Raw genomic sequence first — 23,953 nt, 5'->3', positions numbered from 1 at the left:
CATTTATGTCGACATATGTTTCTGTTTCTCTTTGGTTCACAGGAGTAGCACTGTAGCATCATGTAGCAAATTTATGCTAAAAAATTTAAGAAACCAACAAATTGAGTGATTATATAATTTTACATCCCTGACAGCAGTATTTGAAGGCTTTAGTTTCTTTATATTCTTGTCAGCACTTTAAAAATCATTTAATTTTAAGTAGTCATTCTGAAGAATGTGAAATGATACATGGCTGTGGGTTTAATTTGGATATTTCCAACAATTAGTGTCACTTGGCATCTTTACATGTGCCTTTGGCCATTTGCACATCCTCCTGGGTGAAATGGCGTTTTTGCTCTTAACCATCGTAATTTCTTTTTATTATTATTGAACTGCAAGAATTCTTTGTATATTCTTGGTACAAGTCCTTTATCAAGTAATACAGCATCTTACCCCATCAAGTAGCTTGACTTTTCATTTTGTTGGTTTCTCTTACGGTATGAGGACGCTGGGGTCGCTGGGCACGCTGGGCACGCTGGGCACGCTGGGCACGCTGGGGTCGCTGGGCGCGGAATCCAGGGCCTTGCCTATGTAAGGAGGTGCACTGCTCCTGAGGCGTGTGTCTTCCCTCATTCTCAAGTTTGCTGTGAAGTGAAAATGCTCTTAACTTCTAAATTCTATTTATTATCTTTTTCTGTGTGGATTATCCTTTTCTTTTTCTTTCTTTCTTCTTTTTTTTAATCAAAAAATCTCCAATTAACTTAAGGTCATGAATACTTTTCTCCTGTTTTACTTTCAGGAAGTTTTTCACTTTTATTTTTTATGTTTCTTCTACTTTGTTAACTTTTTGTGTACTGTGAGGTTCGATTCTAAATCTATTTTTTTGCACATGGATAGCCAGTTGTTTTAGAACATTTGTTGGTAGTACTATTTTTCCTCATTGAACTGTCTCAGCACTGCTGTTGAATCCTTTGTCTTCCCATATACACTTTAGGATCAGCTTGTCAATTTTTGCAAAAGAGTATTCTGGGGATTTGATAAAAGATTGTATTGAGTCTGTAGATAGAATTTTAACAATACTGAGTTTTTAAAGTATAAATATGATTGTGGGATGTCTTTTCCATTATTTATTTTGTTTATCTATTTTTTGTTTTTTTGAGACAGGCTTTCACTGTGTAGCCTTGTCTGTCCTGGAACTCACTTTGTAGACCAGGCTGGTCTTGAACTTACAGATATCCTCTCACTTCTGCTTTCTGAGTGCTGGGATTAAAGGCCTGAACCACCACCTCAATTATTTATGCTTTAACTTAAGTAACTTTCAGTATTTTTTTATGGTAAAGGTGTTGTACTTCTATTAAATTTATTGTTAAACTTTTTTCTTTTTCATGCTATTATAATGGAGTTATTTTTGCTAGTGTATAGAAATACAATTAAATTTTCTTATTAATTATTAATTAATTAATTAATTAATAATCTTGTATTTTATGACCTCACCTAAAGTGATTTTTTTGTTCTTTTTTTTCTTCTCATTGATTTTTTAAAAAGGATTTTTAAAAATAAAATCATATCCTTTGTAGTAAAAAACAGATTTCCAGGGGTCAAGGACACCACAAAAGACCCACAGAGTCAACTAACCCAGGACCATGGGGGCTCACAGAGCCTGGACCACCAACCAGGGAGCATACAGGAGCTAGACCTAGACCGCCCACCTCCATTTGTAGCAAATGTATGGCTTAGATTTTTTTGTGGGTCTCCTAACAAGTGGAGCAGAGGCTGTCTCTGTCTCTGTTCCCCGTCATTGGATCCCCTCCCCCTACCTGGACTTCCTGATTGGGCCTCGGTGTGAGATGATATGCCTAGACCTGCTGGGACTAGATGCCTCAGGGTGGGGTGCTACCTAAGCGGGGCTCCCCTTGTCTTAGGAGCAGGGAAGGTATCAATGGGTGGAGGGATTTGTAAGGGTAGGACTGGGAAGAGAGGAGGGTTGCGATGGGGATGTAAAGTGAATTAAAAACACCCAGATTTCCAGTCTAATATGTGTTTCTTTTCCTCCCTTTCACCTCTCTTCCTCCTTTTACCATTTAAGATTTCCAAATAAAAGTTTTATAGAGACAGGCGGTGGTGGTATTACTCATCTCTCGGCAGGGCAGCTCTGGGGAGGCTGAGGCAGGCGGATCTACCGGTTTGAGGCCAGCGTGGTCTACAGAGTGAGTTCCAGGACAGCCAGGGCTACACAGAGAAACCCTGACTTGAGCCCACCCTCACAAAACAATCTTGAACAACATAGTGTTAATAGCAGTGATTCTTGCTCCGTTCTTTAGAGGAACCCTTTAGGCTTTAACCATTACATATGCTAGGAGCATAGGTTGTTTGTAGATGCTCTTTCTAAAGTTGGACATTTTGCTTGGTCTAGTGGTACAGGACTGTAATCTTAGCTGATGAGGAGGCTGAGGCAGGATGATCACATGATCAAGGCTTGCCTGGTCTACGGAGTGAGTTTAGGACTAGCCTGGGCAGCTTGGTGAGGCTGGTCTCAAAAAGTTAAAAGAGCTTAGTGGTGGAGTGTTTGCCTAGCCTGTGTGAGGCCCTAAGGTCAGTCCCTAATACTGTTGAGTTTCTTCTCTGTCCTTTGTTCATCTAGGAAAGGTTTATCAACTTCATCTTTTCAAAGAACTAAATATTGGCTTCACTGGTTTTTTATCTATTCTTTTTTAGTGTTATTGAAAGAAATTAAAATTGTATATATATATATTATTGAATCCATATTTTTCCAGGTTTTATTGCTGCTGGAGAAACACTGATAATTTCTTTGAAACCAATCTCTTCCTTAATTCCTGGAAACCATCGCATTTAGCTCTTGGAGATAGTTTTCTTTTTTATTGGAATGACTTGACATTTTAAAAATGTTACTGTTTGGTTTTTCAGTTTTAATCTTTGTTTATTGGCTTCCCACCACAGATGATTGTAATTCAGTTTCCAATCATGTCTGCTTCCTTCTTCTTTTTCCATGTGTGAAGATATTCTTGGTCAAGTTTGTTCTTCAATGTTTCTATTGTTATAATCAGGACAACCTTTAGCCAAGTTAGCAACATGTGGTTTAATAGGCCACTGTGAGGCCAAGTGGCAACAGTGACCTGCAGTTCATGTTCCTTATCAAGTTGGATGAGAAGATTGGCTTAGTTACTTTTCTATGGCTATGCTAAAACACCATGATCAAAGCATCTTTGGGTAGAAAGGGTTTATTTCTGCTTGCAGTTCTCAAGCCCCACTCCATCTCTAAAGGAGGTGAGGGCAGGACTGAAGGCAGGAACTAAAGCAGTGCTTGCTCCTCATGGCTTGTTCAGCCTGCTTTCTTAGACAATTCAGTGCCCCGTCCAGCAGGGCAGTGAACAAGGTCCGGGAGGTCACCTGAAAGAGAGAATGGGGGAATGCAAAGAACCACGGCTTGCCTATAGGCTGATCAAACCGCTGTTTTTTACTTTTTCACACAGGGGTTATAAACACATAGAGGCAGGATGTGGGGAAGGGGATGATGCAGGAGCATAGGTGTTCAGGGGAGTACAGATATCTTCCAGAACAGAGTGTCAGCTGGGTGAAGGTTCAGGGAACAGGCCACTATGACTCTGTCTATGCATCACTTGTCCTTATCTAAGTTGGTACTGTCCACCAAGGCTACCTATCCACAAGGTCTGTGACTATCCAGGCTGGTAAATTTCTACCAAGGCTACTTGTTTTCAAGATCTTATAGCCATCTGTTCAGTGTTTTTCCACAGAGACCAAGACTTTGTGTTAGCAGGCTGATGTAGGCCTATTGCTGATTTTAGGCTTTCACTGTATAAGCAAGGTTGTCCCTGACAATTCAGGAGTACCTGGGGTGTACTCACAGTGGGCTGGGCCCTCCCACATCAATCATTAAGCAAGACATTTTCTCATAGACTTGCCTACAGGCCAATCTGATGGAGGCAATTTCTCAATTGAGGTTCTTCTTCCGAGAGAATTCTTGCTTGTGTCAGGTTGATAAGCGTTCAACAAGGACAAAGGTAAAAAAACAACTGATAACCTACAGTGTTCTATGCTTTAAGGTTTAGCATTTGGCATGTTAGTTGCTTTCCTTCCTCACTGCCTGCTTTGAGTTCTTAATCAGTTATCTGCCTGCTTGCCACCTTCTCCTGTTCTATTGCTGTGACTTCATCCTCCTATCTCCTTGTGCTCTACCTAGGAATATATTAACAAAGAAAGAAGTCTCACTCTTCAAAGTCATCCAGCAATTGATATGATTAGCTGGTTTAAATACAAATCTTTAGCAGTGAAGTATATTTTCAGTGAACAGTATTTTGTTACTAGTAAAATATGACGTCATTTCCCCCATGTTTTGCAGTGGACATGTTTCTCTAGATTGTGAATTTGTTATGTATCCTAGAATCTTACCATATTCTGTTTTTACAATCAAGTATAAGAAATGTTGTTATAATTTTTTATTGCATGAGAGTTATTTTATTTTATTATATTTTATTTTGACTTTATTTTATAGGTTGAAAAATGCCTCATTGGACGTAAAACAAATGCTTAAAAATGAAACAGAGTCAGATATCACTGCTGATCTCAGAAAGAAGCTCCATCGAGCTAAGAAGGAGAAATTAGAAATGACAACTAAACACAATGCAGAGGTAGGATTTATTTTACCCCCACATACTATAAAAAGTTGAGTTTCAGCCATCTGTGGTGGCACATACTTTAGTCCCAGCTCTTGGGAGGTAGAGGCAGGTAAATTTCTGAGTTTGAGGCCAGCCTGATCTACAGATCGAGTTCCAGGACAGCTAGGGCTACATAGAGAAACCCTGTCTTGAACCTTGCCCCTCCAAAAAAGTTGAATTTCAATTTTCGATTTTATTTCATATTAGAAACTATGTTTAACCTTTGTCACTACATCATTCTTGTGCTTCAAAGGAAATTGCAATAAAGAAAACACTTTTATATAGCAGAATTGTATAGGGATATTAAAATTGAACCTTAGCGAATTATATTTATTCAAATGTTGTCTTCAATGTATTTTAATTAGTTAATTAAAACATTTTACTCCTCTTTTGTGTGTGGGAGTACACGCGTCATAGCACTCATGTGGAGATTAGAGGGTAACTTGGGGTGCCTTGTTTTGCTGAATACATTATGTCAACTTGATATAAGCTAGAGTTATTTGAAAGTTAGAAAATGCCTCCATAAGGTCTGGCTGTAGAGCATTTTTTTAATTAGTTATTGATAGGGGAAGGCCCAGCCCATTATGGGTAGGACTACCTCTGGCCTGGTGGTCCTGGGTTCTATAAGAAAGCAGGCTGAGCAAGCCATGGGGAACAAGCCAGCAAGCAGTACCCCTCCAGGGCCTTTGCATCAGCCTCTAGGTTCTTGCCCTGTTTGAGTTCCTGTGCTGACTCCCTTTGATGATGAACAGTGATATGGAAGTGTGAGCCAAATGAACCTTTTCTTCTCCAACTTGCTTTTTGGTTATGGTGTTTCACTGCAGCAATGGAAACCCTGATTAAGACACTTGTGGTACCAGGGACTGAAATTGAGATTGTCAGATACAGCAGCAGGCACTTTCACCAGTTAAACCATCCTGACAGCTAGATGCATTTTAATTAACAAGCTTGACATGACCAGACACCTTATTTGATGGATGTGTTTGATGACTGAAGAATTTATAAATTCAAAAAATGCTATTTTGAGAGAGCTCTTGTTATGTAACTCAGACCTTCCTCAAACTCAGTCCTGCCTCAGCTTCTCAAGTGTTGTGTGATCTTTTTTTTTTTTTTTTTAAATGTTTTTATTTATTATATGTAAGTACACTGTAGCTGTCTTCAGACACCCCATAAGACGGTATCAGATCTCATTGCGGGATGGTTGTGAGCCACCATGTAGTTGCTGGGATTTGAACTCATGACCTCCGGAAGAGCAGCCAATGCTCTTAACCACTGAGCCATCTCACCAGCCCCGTGTTGTGTGATCTTATGTGTTGTTATTATATATGGCTTAAACCAGTTACATTTTTTGAAATTATAATGTAGATTCCTTTAGGATGTGAGTTGTGGAACAGTCTTTTTCTTAAGTACATTTGTATATAAAATTTTAATTAGTGTAATTCAGAAGTTATCTTTGTTTTTGTTTTATTATAACATATTATTAGTATGTATATATTTTATACATATGTATAATTCATGTGCAGTAGGTTTCTTTTCCTTTTAAGAGAAGTCATAAATTATATGTGTATGTCTCTGCCTTTTGTATTCTTAGTCTTCATTTTTATATTTAAATCTTAATATCTTTTTGTGTTTATATGCTAGTGAGCTACATTCTCAGATCTTTTTTAATTTTATTTTTTTAAGTACAAGGTTTTTGGTTTAAATATTTAGCATTTTAGTTTTTTAATTGAAAAAATGTTATATAATACATTTTGATCACTCCCCCCCCCACTTCTCCCATCTCCTCCTCACCTCCCTTCCCTCAGCTCCACTCCTGCTTTCTTTTAAATCTCTTTAAAAACAAAGCCAAACACATAGTAGTTTTACTTTTCTTCAAACTATTATAAAATTTTATTTTTATTTCATTTACAAAATTTAGTTTATATACTTTTCTGTAGCATGTAGGTCCTTGACCCAAGAGCTCTATAACATTTTTTTTCCTATTTTCTTACCACATCACAAGTTTAAGTATTACTTAGTATATAAATTACTTATGAATGATAAATGATCTAACTATTGACTATATAATTTTAGAGTAAGAACATTATAGATCCTCACATTCTAGTTTGAGCCGTTTGTGTCACCTTAGTGCGCGGAATGACACAATTGGTAGCCCTTTGCTAGAATCTTTATAGTATTCTTACTTACTATGTTGTCATTGATACTTTAACTAAGAAAAAATAACACATTATTCACTAAATTGTACTTTGTTGCCATTTGCTTCTTTTAAACATTTTTTATTTTTATGTGTGTGTTCATATGTGTTATGTGTGTGTGGGTTACCCTCAGAAGCCAGAGAGAGTGTCGGATCCCCTTGGAACTGGAGTCCCAGGGGGTTATGAACTGCCCCTCATGATGCTCAGAACTGAGCTGGGGTCCCCTGGAAGGCCGGGCAGCCAGCACTGCACACTGACGAGCCCCCTCCTCAGCCCTGTTTGCTTCTTGAGTACATTTAGGAGACAGAAGGAGAGGACTATATGAAGTTTTAAGTATTTATTATGTGGCATGCATTTTCATTTTCTAGGCATGAGTTTGTGATTCACATGTACATTTTTTCCTTTGTTTAAAAAGGCTTTTCCTTTAGTGCAGTCTCTATAGGTGCTTATGGTTATCACCTGGTGAAGCAGTGTTTCTTTCCTAATGTTCCAGAATATGAGTTCTGGTAAACACAGAGCGAGGTTTCGCTAAGAAATGTAAATACGTGCGTTATGCAGCCTCATCAACTCACAGACGTGTTTTAGTGCTAGTTCATGAGCTCAGGAATCTGTTTTTAGCTGTCAAGCTGTGAGAGCCAGATTGCCAGGCTGCGGTCTGAGGTGGAAAAGGGAGAAGCGCTGCGACAGCGTCTGGAGTACGACCTGGCTGTTGCTAGAAAGGAGGCTGGTCTGGGAAGACGGGCGGCTGAGGAGAGACTGGCCGAGGCGCAGCGGATTCAAGAGAAGCTCTGCGGTAAGGCCGCTTCTCCTCTTCCAGTTCAGGGCAAAGCTTTGTTCCACGCGCAACCTTGCTTGCTGTTGCACATCCATACTGGATCTCAAGTGGAGTTTTTCACCCACGGGACTAGATATGTATCTGTAAGGTGTTTAAATTCTTCTGTTTCCACGTTGGGGATTTAACCCAGGGATTTGAGCATAGCAGGAAAGCACTGTCACTGAACAGGGTTTTCAGTCCTACATTATTTATTCTGAGACTTTTTTTTGTGTGTGTTGGGGAAGGGTGTGATGTATCCCAGGATCCCTCATCCTTCTGTGTAGCTGAAGATGACCTTGAACTTGTGAACTCTTTCTTGCATTCAGCATCTAAGATGTTTTCCACTGCTCCTGATTTACACGGTGCTTCCGTTGGCTGAACACAGTGCTTTGTGAATTACTAGTCTAGTGTTCTACCAGCTGAGCTACATCCTCAGCTTAGTTAATATTTATATTGTTACATGTATAGAAAAAGAATACAGAATTCTGCTAGTCATGGTTTTAGAATTCTTGTTCTTTAAGTAATACTCAAAATCACAAATTGTGTGTGTGTGTATGTACATTCTGTTTACACTCTAGGCCCCTTTAAAACATAATTTGAGTCAAAATTTCTAGCCAAACAGTCTGCATGTTCAAGAAACACTGAAAGTGACTTTGTTGATTCTGTAGGTTTCTATGTTACTGCATTAGATTCTGTGACTTGAAAAGAAAAAGACACTAAATTTAACCCCCTAAAACTTCTGTTATGTAGGATTTAGTTGTAAATAAATAAACTATTATTTAAAATATAAATAAATGCATGCAAATTCACTTAGATTACCGTATAACTAAAGCAAGCATCCAGATCATGTTAGTAAAAAGTACATAACGTAAGGATTGTGTTGTACTTGTATAATGAAACATTACTCAACCATAAAAAGGGACCAATGCTAATATGTAAAGTTAATGATTCTTAGAAATATGTTGAGCAAAAGAAATTTTTTTATACATGAGGACATCTCATGTGACTTTTTTTGTACATAAAGTTTTGTTATAGGAAAAACTAATTGTTATGAATAAAATCTGAATAGTGGTTTTCCCTGAAGTGAGTAGGTAGTAGGCAAAAATATGAGGGAGCTTGGGGCTGGGAAATGACTCAGGAGGTTAAGAACACTGACTGTCCGTCAAGAGGACCTGGGTTCCATTCCCAGCACCCACAGGACAGCTCAAAAGCGTTTGTTAACTCCAACCAACTCCTAGGAACCCAACCCCTCTTTTAGCTTCTGCAGGCACCAAGCATACAAGTGGTGGACATACATGCATGTAGGCAAAATACCTATATACATAAAATAAAATAGAAATTAAAGAAATATGAGGGGTCTTGGGTTAAAGGATTTTTAAAAATATTTTGATAATTGTTTGGATTACATGGGGTTATGCTATTTAGGCAAGCTAAGAGAAGTGTAACCTAAACATCTTACATTTGTAGGATCCTAAATGTTCATCTCAGTGTATGTAAATTTTACTTAAAGTAGTAAGACTGTATATCGTATCCAGTTAGCAATCACATTAGCAGTTTTTCTATTGATGTAAGTGAGATGTCCCGCCGCTCTCTTTGTGGTTAGAAATGCATACACAGTGTGATGGAGTGCTGGGTATAAATGGATGGTTGTGTGCATAGATGGATGAACATCTGATAAAGCAAATGTAGCAAAAATGTAACAATTGCCTAGGGCAGGCTGCAGGATTTTAAACATTTTCTATGCATCCGTGTTTCCCCTACAAGCTTGTCTGAGTACCACATACATGTATGATGCTTGTGAAGCCTGAAGCTGGCTTCTGATTCTTATCTTTCTTTCAAAGAGCATATTGCTTTGAAATTACTCCCATTTCCTAGCAGAAGATGTAGCACTTGAACTCTGCACATGGTCAAATCGAGGGGCCTGGCGAACCCAGGAAGATCACGTATCTAACACTAAGTTTATAGGAACCATCTCCTCCAGTTCCCTTTCCTGCTACCTTTCCAGAAGCTACTACCCCAGTCCCTATACCACATGTAGGTATTTGGAGGCCTTTTCTGGGAGTGAAGCAAAATCTAATGATACTGACGGTATGGGTTTCTCAGTAAACAACACGGTTAGATTATCCCCCAATGGGGCTGGAGAGATGACTCAGCAGTTAAGAGCACTGACTGCTCTTCCAGAGGTCCTGAGTTCAATTCCCAGCAACCACATGGTGGCTCACAACCATCTGTAATAATGGGATCTGATGCCTTCTTCTGGTTTGAAGACTGCTACAGTGTATTCATATACATAAAACAAATAAATCTTAAAAAAATATTATTTTTCAGTAAAGACCACAGTTCTCAGCTTGTCACTCACCAGGTCAGAATCTAGTTGATGTGAATATTGTCTATAAAATATATTTGGAGTTTCTTTACTCTTCATAGTAGTAGGTTACCGAGAATCATCAGGTATGTGAGAAAATCCTTTAAAAGGATGTGCTGGCCCTGCTTCTGCCCTTGGGGTAATCAGACACTGTTGTGAGCAGGAATGAAAGGAATGAAAGGAATGAAGTTTGTCAGGGTGGGTGGGCTGGAAAGAACTGTTGTCTTGAGTGCTAAGGGGATGAGGGCGGTGGAGGGGTTAGGACAGCCTTTTTGGAGATGGTGTTCAGTGTTCCAGCTCTCTTTATTGAGGCGGAGGTAAGAGAGGCCATATAAACCTTGTGGGGGAGGAGGCGCTGAGGTGCTGGGAATGCTCCATTTGAATGAGGGGGAATTCCAGGACTTGCTGGACTCATCCTTATGAGGGGAGAGGAAGTTAAACCTTTAATTTTGCCTTGAGGCTACGTGACTATCTCAAGGCAGGTAAAGATAGGAGTTGAAAAGATACTTGTACTGAGGTGTGGAGGCCCAGAACAGGAAGAGGGTGATCCTTACACCTGCCTGTCTCAGGATGAGATTTTTTGGGGTTTGGACACGTCTCTACCTTGTTCTTGCTCCAGGCCTACTTCTCTGGTTAAGAGCACCTGTTGCTCTTTTTTTGGTTCCCAGGAAGCTCACAATCATATGTATCCAGCTAGAGAGAATCTAATGCCCTCTTCTAATCTCTGAGGGCATCAGACACACATGTGATGTCCGTATGTACATGCAGGCAAAAGACATGAAAAATCTTAGAAAAAAATAAAGTTGCTCTAGATGTCACCGGCTTTTGAAAGATAAATATGGAACTGGAGTCATGGCTCAGTGTGTACGAGTCTCAAGCATGCAAGTTCTTAAGCACAAGGGCCTAAGTTCAAATACCCAGGACCGCATAAAAAAACTCCATGTTGTAAAGTTAGCTCCAGTGTTGTCGGGGGCCACAGACAGGAGGACCATTTAGGCTTGCTGGCCAGCAGCTGAGCTCAGGTTCTCCTGAGACCCTGTGTCAGAGGAATGTTGTGGAGGGTGACAAAGCAGGTCAGCTGACACCTTTCTGTGGCCTTCGAACATACCACACACTCACACACGGACACTTACACACACACACACACACACACACACACACACACACACACACACACACAATAAAATAATGAAGTAGTCCCACTTAAGGCCTGCTCAAAAAGGGGAAATACACACATTTAGTTTGTTTTCTTATAAAACTGTTATTGTAAAGGAGTCGCTTTCATGCTGTGTGTGTGTGTGTGTGTGTGTGTGTGTGTGTGTGTGTGATGGGATGCAGAGGGGAAGTCAGAAAATAACCTTTTCAAAGTTAGTTCTTTTCTTCCATTGTAGAATCTGGGAATAAAACTCAGGTTATCAGGCTTCTGAGGCTACTCATTTGACCCACTGAGCTAGTAGCTATTTGTAGGCAAGGATTTATTTACTTATGTATGTATATATGTTTTTTTTTTTTTTTTTTTTTTTTTTTTTTTTTTTTTTTTTTGAGACAGGGTTTCTCTGTGTAGCTCTAGCTATCCTGGAACTGACTTTGTAGACCATGCTGGCCTTGAACTCTGTGATCTGTCTTCATCTGCCTCCAGAGTGCTGGGATTAAAGTGTGTGCCACCACACTGGTCCAGATTTGTTTTCTTGAACAGAGGAAAGAGTTAGCAGCTGGTGCTGGAGGTGTACCTAAGCACAGCCTTCAAGGATATGCCATATTGGCTCATAGCAAAATCATGTCTGTCTGAGAGAAGCAGGAGAATGAAAATCAATAAAGTAGTACAGGCACAGAGAGTTTTCCTAGAGGTTACCAAAGGGAGAAAGTTCAATGTTTTGTCTTAAAGATCATGTAAATAAAGTCAGCTCCTTTGGTTAGGCTCTTAGACTCTAAATGAATTAATTTGTGGTTATAAATAAATATGTTAATTATTCTATCATATTTTTAATAGCTCAGAATTCAGAACTTCAGGGAAAGGCAAATGAGATTGAGAGAACATTTCAGACTTCCCAAGAGAAATGGAAAGAAGAATGCAGGAGATTTGAACATGATTTGGAGGAACGAGACAATATAATTCAAAATTGCAATCAAGAATACGAGTTACTTATGCAGGAAAAAGACAGGCTACAAAGAACTCTGCAGGTAAAATACTCACATGGTGCACGTTTCTTCATGTAATATCCACTGAGATGGATATTACATCCAACTACTCTTGGGCTCTTTCCCTCCCTCCCTCCCTCCCTCTCTCCTTCCCTTTCCTCTAGAGGCATTTTTACGTATTCACTGTGCTGTGCTTCAGCACTGTATTAATGTGTACATGTTTATTTTGTGAAAAGCATTTGAGATCTCTGATCTCTGCAGTAGAGTCCTTACCTTGACTGGCTGAGGCCTTGGGTTTGATCCCCAGCACCACAAATAAATGGAAGAAAACCAACAAAACTAAACAAACAAAAGTCAAAAATGATATCCAAAAAGAAAGCAACACCTACTTCTCTGGATATATTGTGAAATTGAGACCCATATTCCTTTTGTTCCAGCAAAACATCAAAATGTGGAATTTAAAAAGTGTAGTTCTAGATTTCAGTTTGAATATGCAACAAATACAGAAAATTGTGTGTTTTATAATGCCTCTTTGTGTAGAGCATATTCTATGTAGTCCTGGTGGTCCTGGAATTCACTCTGCAGATCAGGCTGGCCTCGAACTCAGAGATTTGTCTGCCTCTGCCTTCTGAATGTGGGATTAAAAATTAAAGGTGTATGTCACAACTGCCCAGTTATAATTTTTTTTAAAAAAGAAGAGAAAAATACATAAATGTTCCATATTTACCTTAAGTATACATTATTTTTCTTCATTGCTGCATCCTTTCATGGTCTTGACCTGACTGGGGAAGCCAGGGAATGAAGAAAGGACAGACACAGGGACATAGAACAGCTGGTGTTGGGTGTCCTGGGCTCTCTGATGAAGAAGCCCCAGTGTCCTGGAAGCTCAGCATGTTTCTTATTACAGTTAAACAGTGGGGCAGGTTACTACATACAGCTGGACAAGGAGGCAGGGTTATACTGTACAAGTGAACAGGAGGCAGTGACGATCTCTGTAGGGGACAGTCTTCATTCAGGTCATAAATATCTGGGGAGGATACTATGGTGGACATTTTCTGTACACACTGTCAGCATTTACACTTGGGTCCCAGGAAGGCCTTGCCATTCCTCTGAGCCTCACCTGTGGCAGGTTCTGCCACTCCCATAGGACTGAGGCATTGGTCCCTGGCATGGCTGTGCCCACCTCAAACAGCACATGCTCATTTGGAGCTTTCCTTGTGCCCTATACTGCATCGTCACTAAAATGAGATTTTACCAATACATTTAGTACATGTAAAACTTTGTCATAACCGTCCCCAGATCTCTTTTATTTTCTCCCTGTCAATCATCCTGGCTTGTGTGTTGGTTCCCACCGCATTGCTCTACCCAGGTATTTGGATGGTGGATGCATAGGTATGGTTAGTCTCTAAGTCCTTGAGTGGACATGTGTTACTCTGCCTGCATACAATGTGACACCAGGAGGAAAGAAAGGTGATGCTGTCAGCGTTCCTTACATCAGTTAGCCCGAACCTTCAGGTATGAAATCTTGATACGATCTTGTCAACTACTTAGGATATCTCTGCTTTGAGTTTAGGCTGTTGTCTTGAGCATCTTTGCACTGAGATCCACAGAGGGGTTTGGGTTGAACCAGAGTCACTTCTTAGTCATGGAGGTAGGGGAAGCCTCAGGCTCTAGAGACCTTTTGCTACTGAAAGTTATGAGGGCAATATCTATAAAACAGATCCATGTGGTCAGAACCCCTTTTCCTCACATGGGCCATAAACCTTCTCTCATGTTCATGAAGATTTCATTTTAAACTCATAGGCTGGAAAACTGGTCTGCAGGGAACCTGTACTAAGGTCCTGAACCTATATTAACTAGATCTTATAAATTTGGTATACTTAGGAAAATTAAAGGAAAAGCCTTCAAAACTATTCTTTATCCATAGACCTAAAAATTTGTTATAGTCTGAACTGAATATTTGTATTTTCAAAGTTTTAACTTTTAGGCATTTTTAAATTCTGATTTATTGAATAATAGTCTTTCTCTTCTTTTCGAACTATCTTTTTTCTTGGCCAGGTTTACATATACATTTTAGGGATAATACTGCTTACTCACAGGTAAAGATGTCCATATTAACTGGAATCTTTTTGTTTCTTTCATTTCGTCCCAACCTCTGATGTTAAATTACTCAGATTTATATTCTGACAATCAAAATAGTACTTTTATTAGGATTTTACCTGTGAGTTATTAATTTTTTTGAGACAGAGTTTTATGTGTTCTTGGCTGTCTGTGAACTCTCAGTGTAGACAAGGATGACAATAAATGTCTGATTATTCCGCCTTCACCTCCCAAGTTCTGAGATTATAGGTGTGCACCGCCATGCCTGTTTTCACACATCTGGGCATTGAATCTAGGGCTTGAAGCGTGCTAAGCAGCTACTAGTAACCACACCCCCACTCCTGAGATTGTAACATGGATTAAGAGTTTTTAACAGTCTTTTGAAAGACTGTTGTGTATTTAAAGTAGGGTTAAAAGATAAAAGGTAAACCTTGTCAATGTAATAGTAAAGCAAGATTTTATTTGCGTAAAGGAAGCACTGGAAAAGCATCAGCAAGAGAGTGAGATGGAGTCTCATGTCAGGGAGACCGAATTGGACGAATTTAGATTACAAGCAGAACAGTGGGAAGCAGAACGGAGAGAGTTACAGCTCATAGTACAGGTATTTAAAAATAATTCAGTTTCCAAATATGTTTCTTAATGCTTAGGACCTTAAAATTTTGTTAGTAAGATAATCTACTCGCTCACTCAATGTGAAAAACAGTCCCACGTCTTTGATTTCTGGAAGGCCATGTTTCACTTGCAATGACATGACAGAAGGGAGCTGTTGTAAATAGGCATCTTTAATATTGCAGTTGGATAGCTTCATTGTATAGTGTATATAATTAAAAAAAAAAGCTTTATATATTTTATGTAGGTGAGTATACTATCACTGTATTCAAACACACCAGAAGAGGGCACCGGATCCCACTACAGATGGTTGTGAACTACCATGTGGTTGTTAGGAATTGAGCTCAGGACCTCTGGAAGAGCAGGCAGTGCTCTTAACTGCTGAACCATCTCTCCAGCCCTATATAGTGTATATGATTTATAGATTATTTATTTATTTTTGAGACAGGGGCTCATGTAGATCAGGCTGGACTCAAACTTGCTGCATATCTCTTGCTGTCCCTGAACTACTCCCGATTCTCCTGCCTCTACCTTCTGAGAGCTGCGATTGTAGGCATGAGTCAGCGTGCTTACCTAGAGTATATGGTTTTCATTAATGTTTACTAGGATACATTAATTATACATAATAATGGGTTGTTACTATGACATTTTTATCTGTGTATACAGTGTGTTTGATCATATTTACATCACTGCCTTTTCTTCTTCCCAACAGTGTTCCTTCCACGTGAGTGTCTTCCTTGGGGGTGACCTATTGTATTTATTTATGGCTGCCCACTAGAGAGAGCATGGATGGGGGATTATTGCAGGAGCTTGGGCAGCTCAGCTGTGTCTGTACCACAGAAGATGATGGCTCTTCTTCCCCTAGAATCATGGATTGCCTGTAGACACTATAAAATGATGGGGCTGCATGAGGCCCCTCTTAGCATCCATTAACTGCCCACAAAGGCTTTGGGATGGATATGGCCTCGAGAGTCCCTTCCCCTCTCCATGGCAGAGTGTTGACAGGTCACATCTTGTACAAGCAGTGGTAGGTGCTGAGAGCTGAGGAACGCTGAACAGCTCCACAGCGTTCCCCATACTCCGCTGGTTCTTCCGTCCTTCCCTTTCATGCCCATGAACCATCGAGGCAGTGGTCCAGATGTCCACTTAGGGCTGACACTTACAGTCACATGATCTTTCTCTTTTGAAGGACTTAATCTGGGCCGTTTCTCCAGCTCCCAGTCGGTTATACTTAACACTTTGACTAGTTATCATAATCTGTAGTAACTGTTAACTACTGCAAAGGATGCTCTTCTGCCTAAAGCTGTTAGCAGCATTAATCTGTGTGCACAAATGTAAATATTTAGGTTTTTGTTTTGTTTGAGACCATGTCTTGCTATGTAGCTATGTAGCTCTGGCTTGGAGCTCACTGTGTAGATCAGGCCTGCCTCTGCCTCCTAAGTGCTGGGATTAAAGGTGTGCACTGCTACTACACTCAGCTATGCACATAAATATTTAGAAGGTAAAATTTTTAATTATTAAAACTTCATTGTAAAGAACTTACAAATAAAAAAAAATCTCTCATTGAGATTAGCCAGACCCAAAGCTTATACACCTCAGTGAACTTATTATATACCGTTAGAATAGCCATTCTTAGGTGTGCTGATTCATATTAGATTTTATACTTCCACTGTCAGTTACGTTTTTGTACACTTTTACACACATGTGCACACAAACACATGCACACACAGTGCCTTGAAAAAATCTATGACAATAAACTAGATTAAACTAGAAAATAACTAGCTGTATTCCTCTTTCATGACTTCAGGTGTCCTGTATAGAAGGTAATTTGATAGGCAAATATGTGCTTTTAGCCATATATGAGCTGTATTTTCCACACTAGTGCCTTTGTCCTTTCTAGCTATGCTCTTTTAACAATTTTCAAATACCAGATGTGAATTCTTTCTTGTCGAACAGGCCTCAGATCCAACCAGAGTGGTTGGTAGCCCTCATTGGTCATGGCGCTATTGCACCAGTGGACATATTTTGCCCGGTAACTTGGTTGTATAGTGTGCAAGGTCCATATCTGAGTAAGAGCATTGTTGACACTCCTCCCCCATTGATTTGAAGTGGTATCTTTTGGCGCTGTGTACAATGGCCAGCAGGGAGGAAGCTTCTAGCTCAGCTTCAGCTTGATTTTTCTATAACCTGCAAAGGATGTGGTTTTTTTAGCAATAGTTGTCTTACTATGCTATCTTAGGGTTTTTATTGCTTCGATGAAACACCATGACCAGAGGGCAAGTTAGGGAGGAAATTTGGCTTACGTACATCAGTCCATCATTGAAGGAAACCAGGACAGGAGCTCAAACAGGACAGGAACCTGGAGGCAGGACCTGATGCACAGGCCATGGAGGGTTGCTGCCGACTGGCTTGCTCTCACTGGCTTGAGAGCCTACTTATTTTATAGAACCAGGAACTATGAGCCTAGGGATGGTATAATCCATAATGGGCTGGGCCCTCCCATTTCAATCACTAATTAAGAAATGCCCACAGGCTTGTGCGTAGCCCTATCTTATGGAGGTATTTTCTCAATCAAGGCTCCCTTCCCTCTGATGACAATAGCTTGTGTCAAGTTGACATAAAACTACCCAGCACACATGTGGTTCTGGTAGGCAACCAGTAGTAGTGGCAAGGGCCGGTATTGGGAACTTCAGCTTCCCTGACCAACAACTCAGGGAGGTAGCCAACCTCTGGATCTACAATTTTCCTTTAATAATGTTACGGATTTTTGGGAATGATACCTTCATTCAACACCCCTCCTCCCTTTAAAGACTATTTTACAATTAGTGTACAAAGTAGCAGGTTCTTTTACACCTTGCCACACATGTTTAGCTTTTGCTGACTCTCCCTTCCCCCAAGTGTGCTGAGCCATTGCTTAAAACTTTCCATCCTCAGTCTTCCCTTCCCACTTTCCTACCACATGTGTTCTGCTCCCTCCCTCCTCCCTCCTCTCATGATTTTTTTTCTGGTTTCTGAGCCTCTATACACACTCCTACATCTCTAGAAATCAGAAGTTAAGATCTGCATGTGAGAGAACACTGTTGTTTGTCATCCTAAGCACAGGTTACCTGAATTAATATAGCATTCCAGTACCATCTGTTTTCCTACAAGTTTTATAATCTCATCTCTCTTAACTGCAGAGTAACATTTGACTGTGTATATGTGCCATGTTCTCATTATCTCATCATCGGTCAGTGGATGTCTGCGCTGCTTCTATTTCCTTGCTATTGTGATAGAATAGCAGTTAAGTATGGATGTGCAAGCATCTCTGTGGCAGAATATAGACTCCTTTGAGTATTTGCTCAGGAGTGGTATAGCCGAGCATATGCTAATTTATTTTTTAGTTTTTAGAGACGCTTCCACGACTTCCACAGTGGCTACACAAGTTTACACTGCCACCATCAGCTGTGAATACGGGTTTCCTTTTCCCATAGATTGAAGGCCATCATTTGTCATCTGTCATCTCTTGATGGTGGCTGTTATGGTTGAGGTGACATGGTATCTTCAGAGGACTTTAAATTTGCATTTCCATGATTGCTAAGGATGTTAAATATTTTTCAAGTATTATTTATGGGGCTGGAGAGATGGCTCAGAAGTTAGGAGCACTGTCTGCTCCTCCAAAGTATGTTCGATTCCCAGCAACCACACAGTGGTTCATAACCGTCTGTAACTCCAGGTCAGGAGATCTGCCCTCTCCATGGGCACCAGGCATGCATGTGGTGCATAGACAAAACACCCATATGTGCGTGCGTGTGTGTCCATTTGTATTTCTTCTTTTGAGAATTCTGTTCAGTTCCCTAGCCCATTGGGTTGTGATTGGGTTGATTGGGTTGTATTCTTTGTTATTGTCTGAGGCTTTTATTAATTCTAGATATTACTCTTCTGCCAGATGTATAGATGGCCAAGATTCTCTCTCATTCTTTAGGCGACCTCTTTGCACAACTAACTGTTCCTTTGCTGTCCAGAATGTTTTACTTTCTTGAGATCTATCTGTCAATGTTGTCTTTATTTCATTAGTGACTAGAGTCCTGTCAGAGAGTTCTAACACGCCCATTTCCAGAATGTTTGCTTCCAGCCGTTTCAGAGTTTCAGGCTGTGTTAAGTAAGGTCTTTGAACTTGTTAGAATTGATTTTGTGCAGGTTGAGAGACGAGGATCATTTTTCTGTGTGTAGCTACACCGTTTTCTCAATAACATTTGTTAGTGAAGATGTCTTCTCCAGGTAGGTGTCTGTGGCTGTGAAGATCTCCACTCTGTCCCTTGAAGTTTGTGCCTGTTTTTGTGCTGTTTTTGTTACTATCACTCTGTCACACAGCTTCAGGTTAATTTTGGTGATATTTACAGCCTTATTTTTTTACCCACCTCCAAAAGTTTGTATTTTCAAATCAATTGTAATATTGTTTTTTTTTTTTTGTTTGTTTGTTTTGTTTTTTTTTTTTTTCTGTGATGGTGTTGGGATTCTGATAGGGATTGAATTGAATCTGCAGGCTTCTTCTCCTCCTCCTCCTCCTCTTCTTCCTCCTCCTCCTCCTCCTCCTCCTTCTTCTTCTTCTTCTTCTTTTTTTTTTTCTCGAGACAAGGTTTCTCTGTGTAGCCCTGGCTGTCCTGGAACTCACTTTGTAGACCAGGCTGGCCTCGAACTCAGAAATTCGCCCCCTCTGCCTCCCAAGTGCTGGGGTTAAAGGTATTCACCACTACTAGCTGGCATATTTCTATTTTTTATTTTGGTAGTTGTGAATGGGATTGTTCGCCTGATTTCTTGTTTTTGTTTTTATTACATTTATTTATTTATTTATTTATTTATTTAATGTATGTATATATCTGAGTTAATTTGTGCAGATCAAAGTATGATTTTTCCTTCTGCTACCATATGGGTGCTAGGGATTAAACTTACATCATCAGGCTTGTCATCAGCCCCTCATCTGCTGAACTATCTCTCTGGTCCCTTCTCTTTAGAATGTTCCTTATTGATTAGCCATGTAGAAAGGCTACATTTTTTATGTGTGTGTATGTGTGTGTGTATTTGTTTTAATTTTCCATGATACTTAGCTAAATGTATTTATCAGTTCTAAGAGTTTTCAGGTGGAGTCCATTTTGTTTTGTTTTGCTTGGACAGGTCTCACTGTGTAGCTGTCGCTGGCCTGGAATTTTATATGTGGGATCAGACTGTTGTTGAACCCACAGAGATCTCTCAATCACTGCTTCCAGATTCTGGAATTAAAGCCATGTGCCACTATACCCTGCCCCTGGGGGAGTCTTTATGATGGATAGAATCATATAAACTCCAAATAAGGGCACTGACTTCTTTCTCTCCTAGTTTATCCCTTTATTTGCTTCTCTTCTATTTATGTAGCTAAATTTCTATTAATGTATCAGATAAAATTATCGAAACTAGAACCCTTGTTCTTAATTTTAGTGAGAATGCTTTGTGTGTTTCTTTTTTTTTTTTACTTTCTTGTTTATTATCTTTAATCTCTTTTTACAGCCCAGTTGTTATCCCCTCCCATTCTGCCCTTAGAGAGTTTCTCATCCTATTTCCTCACCCCTCCGACCCCAGTGCCAACCCAACCCCCCTCCAGGAGGATGTCGCTGCACCCCCCACACTTTCACACCCCACCAGGCTTCCCCAGATTCCCTGCGGCCTCAAGTCTCTCAAGAGTTAGGTGTGTCTTCTCTCATTGAGGCCAGACCAGGCAGTCCTCTGCTGTGTATGTGTTAGGGGCATCGGACCAGCTAGGGTATGTGGCCTGGTTAGTGGCTCAGTGTCTGAGAGATCTCAGGGGTCCAGGTTAGTTGAGACTGCTGGTCTTCCTATAGGGTCACCCTCCACCTTAACTTCTTCCAGTCTTTCCCTAATCCAACCACAGGAGTCCCTGTTTTCTGTCTATTGGTTGGGTGTAAGTATCTGCTTCTGTCTCAGTCAGCTGCTTGTTGGGCCTCTTGGAGGGCAGCCATGCTAGGCTCCTGTCTGTAAGCATACCATAGCATCAGTAATAGTGTCAGGCCTTGGAGCCTCCCCTTGAGATGGGTCCCAATTTTGGCCTGTCACTGGACCTCCTTTCCCTCAGTACCTTCTCCATTTTTGTTCCTGTAGTACTTTAAGACAGGGACACTTCTGAGTCAGTTTTTGACTGTGGGATGGCAGCCCCTTCCCTCCACCTGATGTCTTTCTACTGGAGGTGGATTCTACAAGTTCTCTCTCCCCACTGATGGGCATTTCACCTAAGGCCCCTCCCTTTGAGTCTTGAGATTCTTTCACCTCCCAGGTCTCTAATATATTCTAGAGGATCCCCCCACCTCCTACCTACTGAGGTTGTATGTTTTCCATTCATTCTGCTGGCCCTTTGGACTTAAGTCCTGGCCCCCTGTAATACGTGATCATGTTCTCTTCTTAAAAATAAAAGAACTTCTGGGGGAATTACCATCCCCGACCTCAAGCTATACTACAGAGCAATAGTGATAAAAACATCATGGTATTGGTACAGAGACAGACCAGACAGGTTGATCAGTGGAATAGAACTGAAGACCCAGAAATAAACCCACACACCTATGGTCACTTGATCTTTAACAAGAAAGCAAAAAATATACAATGGGAAAAAGAAAGCATCTTCAATAAATGGTGTTGGTCTAACTGGCAGTCAGTATGTAGAAAAATGAAAATAGATCCATATTTGTCACCTTGCACAAAGCTCAAGTCCAGGTGGATCAAGGACCTCAACATAAAACCAGATACACTGGATCTAATAGAAGAGAAAAGAGCCTTGAACTCATGGGCATGGGATTTTTTAAACAGAACTCCAGTGGCTCAGGCTCTAAGATCAAGAATTGATAAATGGGACCTCATGAGACTGAAAAGCTTCTGTAAGGCAAACGAGTCAAATTGGCCACCTACATATTGGGAAGAAAATCTTCATTGACCCCATATCTGATAGAGGGCTAATATCTAAAATATATAAAGAATTCAAAAAGCTAACTCCAAAAAACCCACAACACAAGTCAAAAAATGGGGTATAGAACTAAACAGAATTCACAACAGAGGAATCTTGAATGGCCAAGATGCACCTAAAGTAATGTTCAAAGTCCTTAGTGATGAGGGAAATACAAATCAAAACAACCCTGAGATACCACCTTACACCAATCAGAATGGCTAAGATCAAAAATTCAGGTGACACCATATGTTGGCAAGAATTTGGAGAAAGAGGAATACTCTTCCATTGCTGGTGGGATTGCAAACTGGTACAACCACTCTGGTAATCAATCTGGAGGTTTCTCAAGAAATTGGAAATAGATCCACCTGAAGACCCAGATATACCACTCTTGGGCATATACCCAAAGGATGCCCCACTGTTCCACAAGGGCACATGCTCCACTCTATTTGTGATAGAAGCTGGAAACAACTCAGATGTCCCACAGTGGAAGAATGGATACAGAAAATGTGGTTCATTTATGCAATGGAATACTATTCAGCTATTAAGAACGAGGACATCATCATTTTTGGAGGCAAATGGATGGAAATAGACAATCTCATCCTGACTGAGGCAACTCAGACCCAAAAGGACATGCTTGGTGTGTACTCACTATTAAGTGGATATTAGCCAAAAAAAGTACAGAATACACAGAACTCAAAAAGGTTAACAAGCCATAGGGCCCAAGTGATGATGCTTCAATCCCACTAGGGAGGGAGAAGAAACCAGAGGACAGAGGGAGGAAGGAAGGGAACTGAGTGAGTTTTTCTTGATTTAGTATAATGTTAGCAATAGATTTGTCATATATAGCTTTTATTATATTGAGATATATTCCTTTTATCCCCAGTTTTTTTAGATCTTGTTAAACAAAAATAAAAGTTTTTAACATTGTGTGTGTGTGTGTGTGTGTGTGTGTGTGACACAACTTGCATGAACCAAGCCTCTGTACTATATGGATGTGTGTGTGTGTGTGTGTGTGTGTGTGTGTGTGACACAACTTGCATGAACCAAGCATCTGTACTATATGGATTCCCAGGTCACACTTGGATCACTACACTTGTTGGCAAGTACTTGAGAGGCCATTCCACTGGCCCACTCAGGTGCTTTCATCAAGAGATGCTGTATTTTGTCAAACATCATTTTTGCCTCCATTAAGATGATCATGTGATTTCTGTATTTGAGCCCATTTATGTGATGTATTGCAATCATTGATTTGTGTTTGGGATTTCATGTGACCTGAGCTTCACGTCTTGGGTGTGCTATCATAACTCCTGTGAGTTTCTATGTTCATATGTCCTATGTCTGGAAAACGATTTTTTTGGGTAGTCATCCATTGCCTCTGGCTTTTACAGTCTTTCCTTGTCCTTTTTTTCCTATGACCCTGAGCCTTCAGAGTTGTCTGCTCATCTGTGTTCATGGCTGCTCCATTCACAGTATACATGAAATAGAAACCCCAGCTGTTCTTCAACTGGTGAATAAATAATGAAAATGTGGTACACTTATACAATGGAATATTATTCAGCTATTAGGAAACATGAAATTTATGGACAATCAGATATAGCTTGAAGCAATCATCTTTAGTGAGATAGCCCAGACCCAGAAGGCAAACACCGCATTTTCTTTTATATACTGGATGCATTGACTCCTCAGATGTGTCTGTTTCCTCAGGAAACACAAAGAGGTCAGGAGATGGGTAAGAGTCTATGGAGAGAGGCTTTCAGGAAACAGGAGATGGAATGCAGTGGTGTAAAAGGGCTGAAGGAGATTAATGATGGGGATGGGGAGGTGGCTCAGGGGTTAAGAGCCTTGGCTGCTCTTACAGAGGACCTGGGTTCAATTCCCAGTATTTACATGGTGACTCACAACTGTCTATAACTCCAATGAAATAAAATGCAGTGTTCTTTCCTGGCTTCTGAGGACACCATATGCACATGGTGAACAGACAGAACACCTATATATGTACACATAAACAAAAATCTTCAAAATCTCCAAAAAATGAACAGGAGACAATGGAATAGAAGAGATGCGTTAGAGCTAAGGGTGGGCAGGCAGGGT

The 23,953-nt window shown here is 40.3% G+C and overlaps 1 protein-coding gene across 12 annotated transcripts in view; it reads left to right on the top strand.

The window, feature by feature from the left end:
* Ccdc171 (coiled-coil domain containing 171) overlaps nucleotides 1-23,953 on the top strand; it is a 310,848-nt gene that overhangs the window by 11,751 nt on the left and 275,144 nt on the right. For 9 of the 12 annotated variants that reach the window (XR_013110616.1, XM_076934712.1, XM_034504096.2 and 6 more), the window contains 4 exons: nucleotides 4,511-4,646; nucleotides 7,487-7,661; nucleotides 12,038-12,228; nucleotides 14,759-14,887. Coding sequence is in view for 11 of the 12 variants with exons in the window: in XM_034504096.2 (XP_034359987.1) it covers nucleotides 4,511-4,646; nucleotides 7,487-7,661; nucleotides 12,038-12,228; nucleotides 14,759-14,887 (631 nt within the window). In the remaining variant the exon portion in view is untranslated. Of the gene's footprint in view, nucleotides 1-3,914; nucleotides 4,020-4,510; nucleotides 4,647-7,486; nucleotides 7,662-12,037; nucleotides 12,853-14,758; nucleotides 14,888-23,953 lie in introns of those variants that run through there. The other 3 variants (XM_076934713.1, XM_076934714.1, XM_076934715.1) reach the window with 3 other exon arrangements.

Source organism: Arvicanthis niloticus, chromosome 5 (genome assembly GCF_011762505.2).
Source record: "Arvicanthis niloticus isolate mArvNil1 chromosome 5, mArvNil1.pat.X, whole genome shotgun sequence".
Lineage (NCBI taxonomy): Eukaryota > Metazoa > Chordata > Mammalia > Rodentia > Muridae > Arvicanthis > Arvicanthis niloticus.
This window is presented reverse-complemented; position numbering and strand designations above follow the sequence as displayed.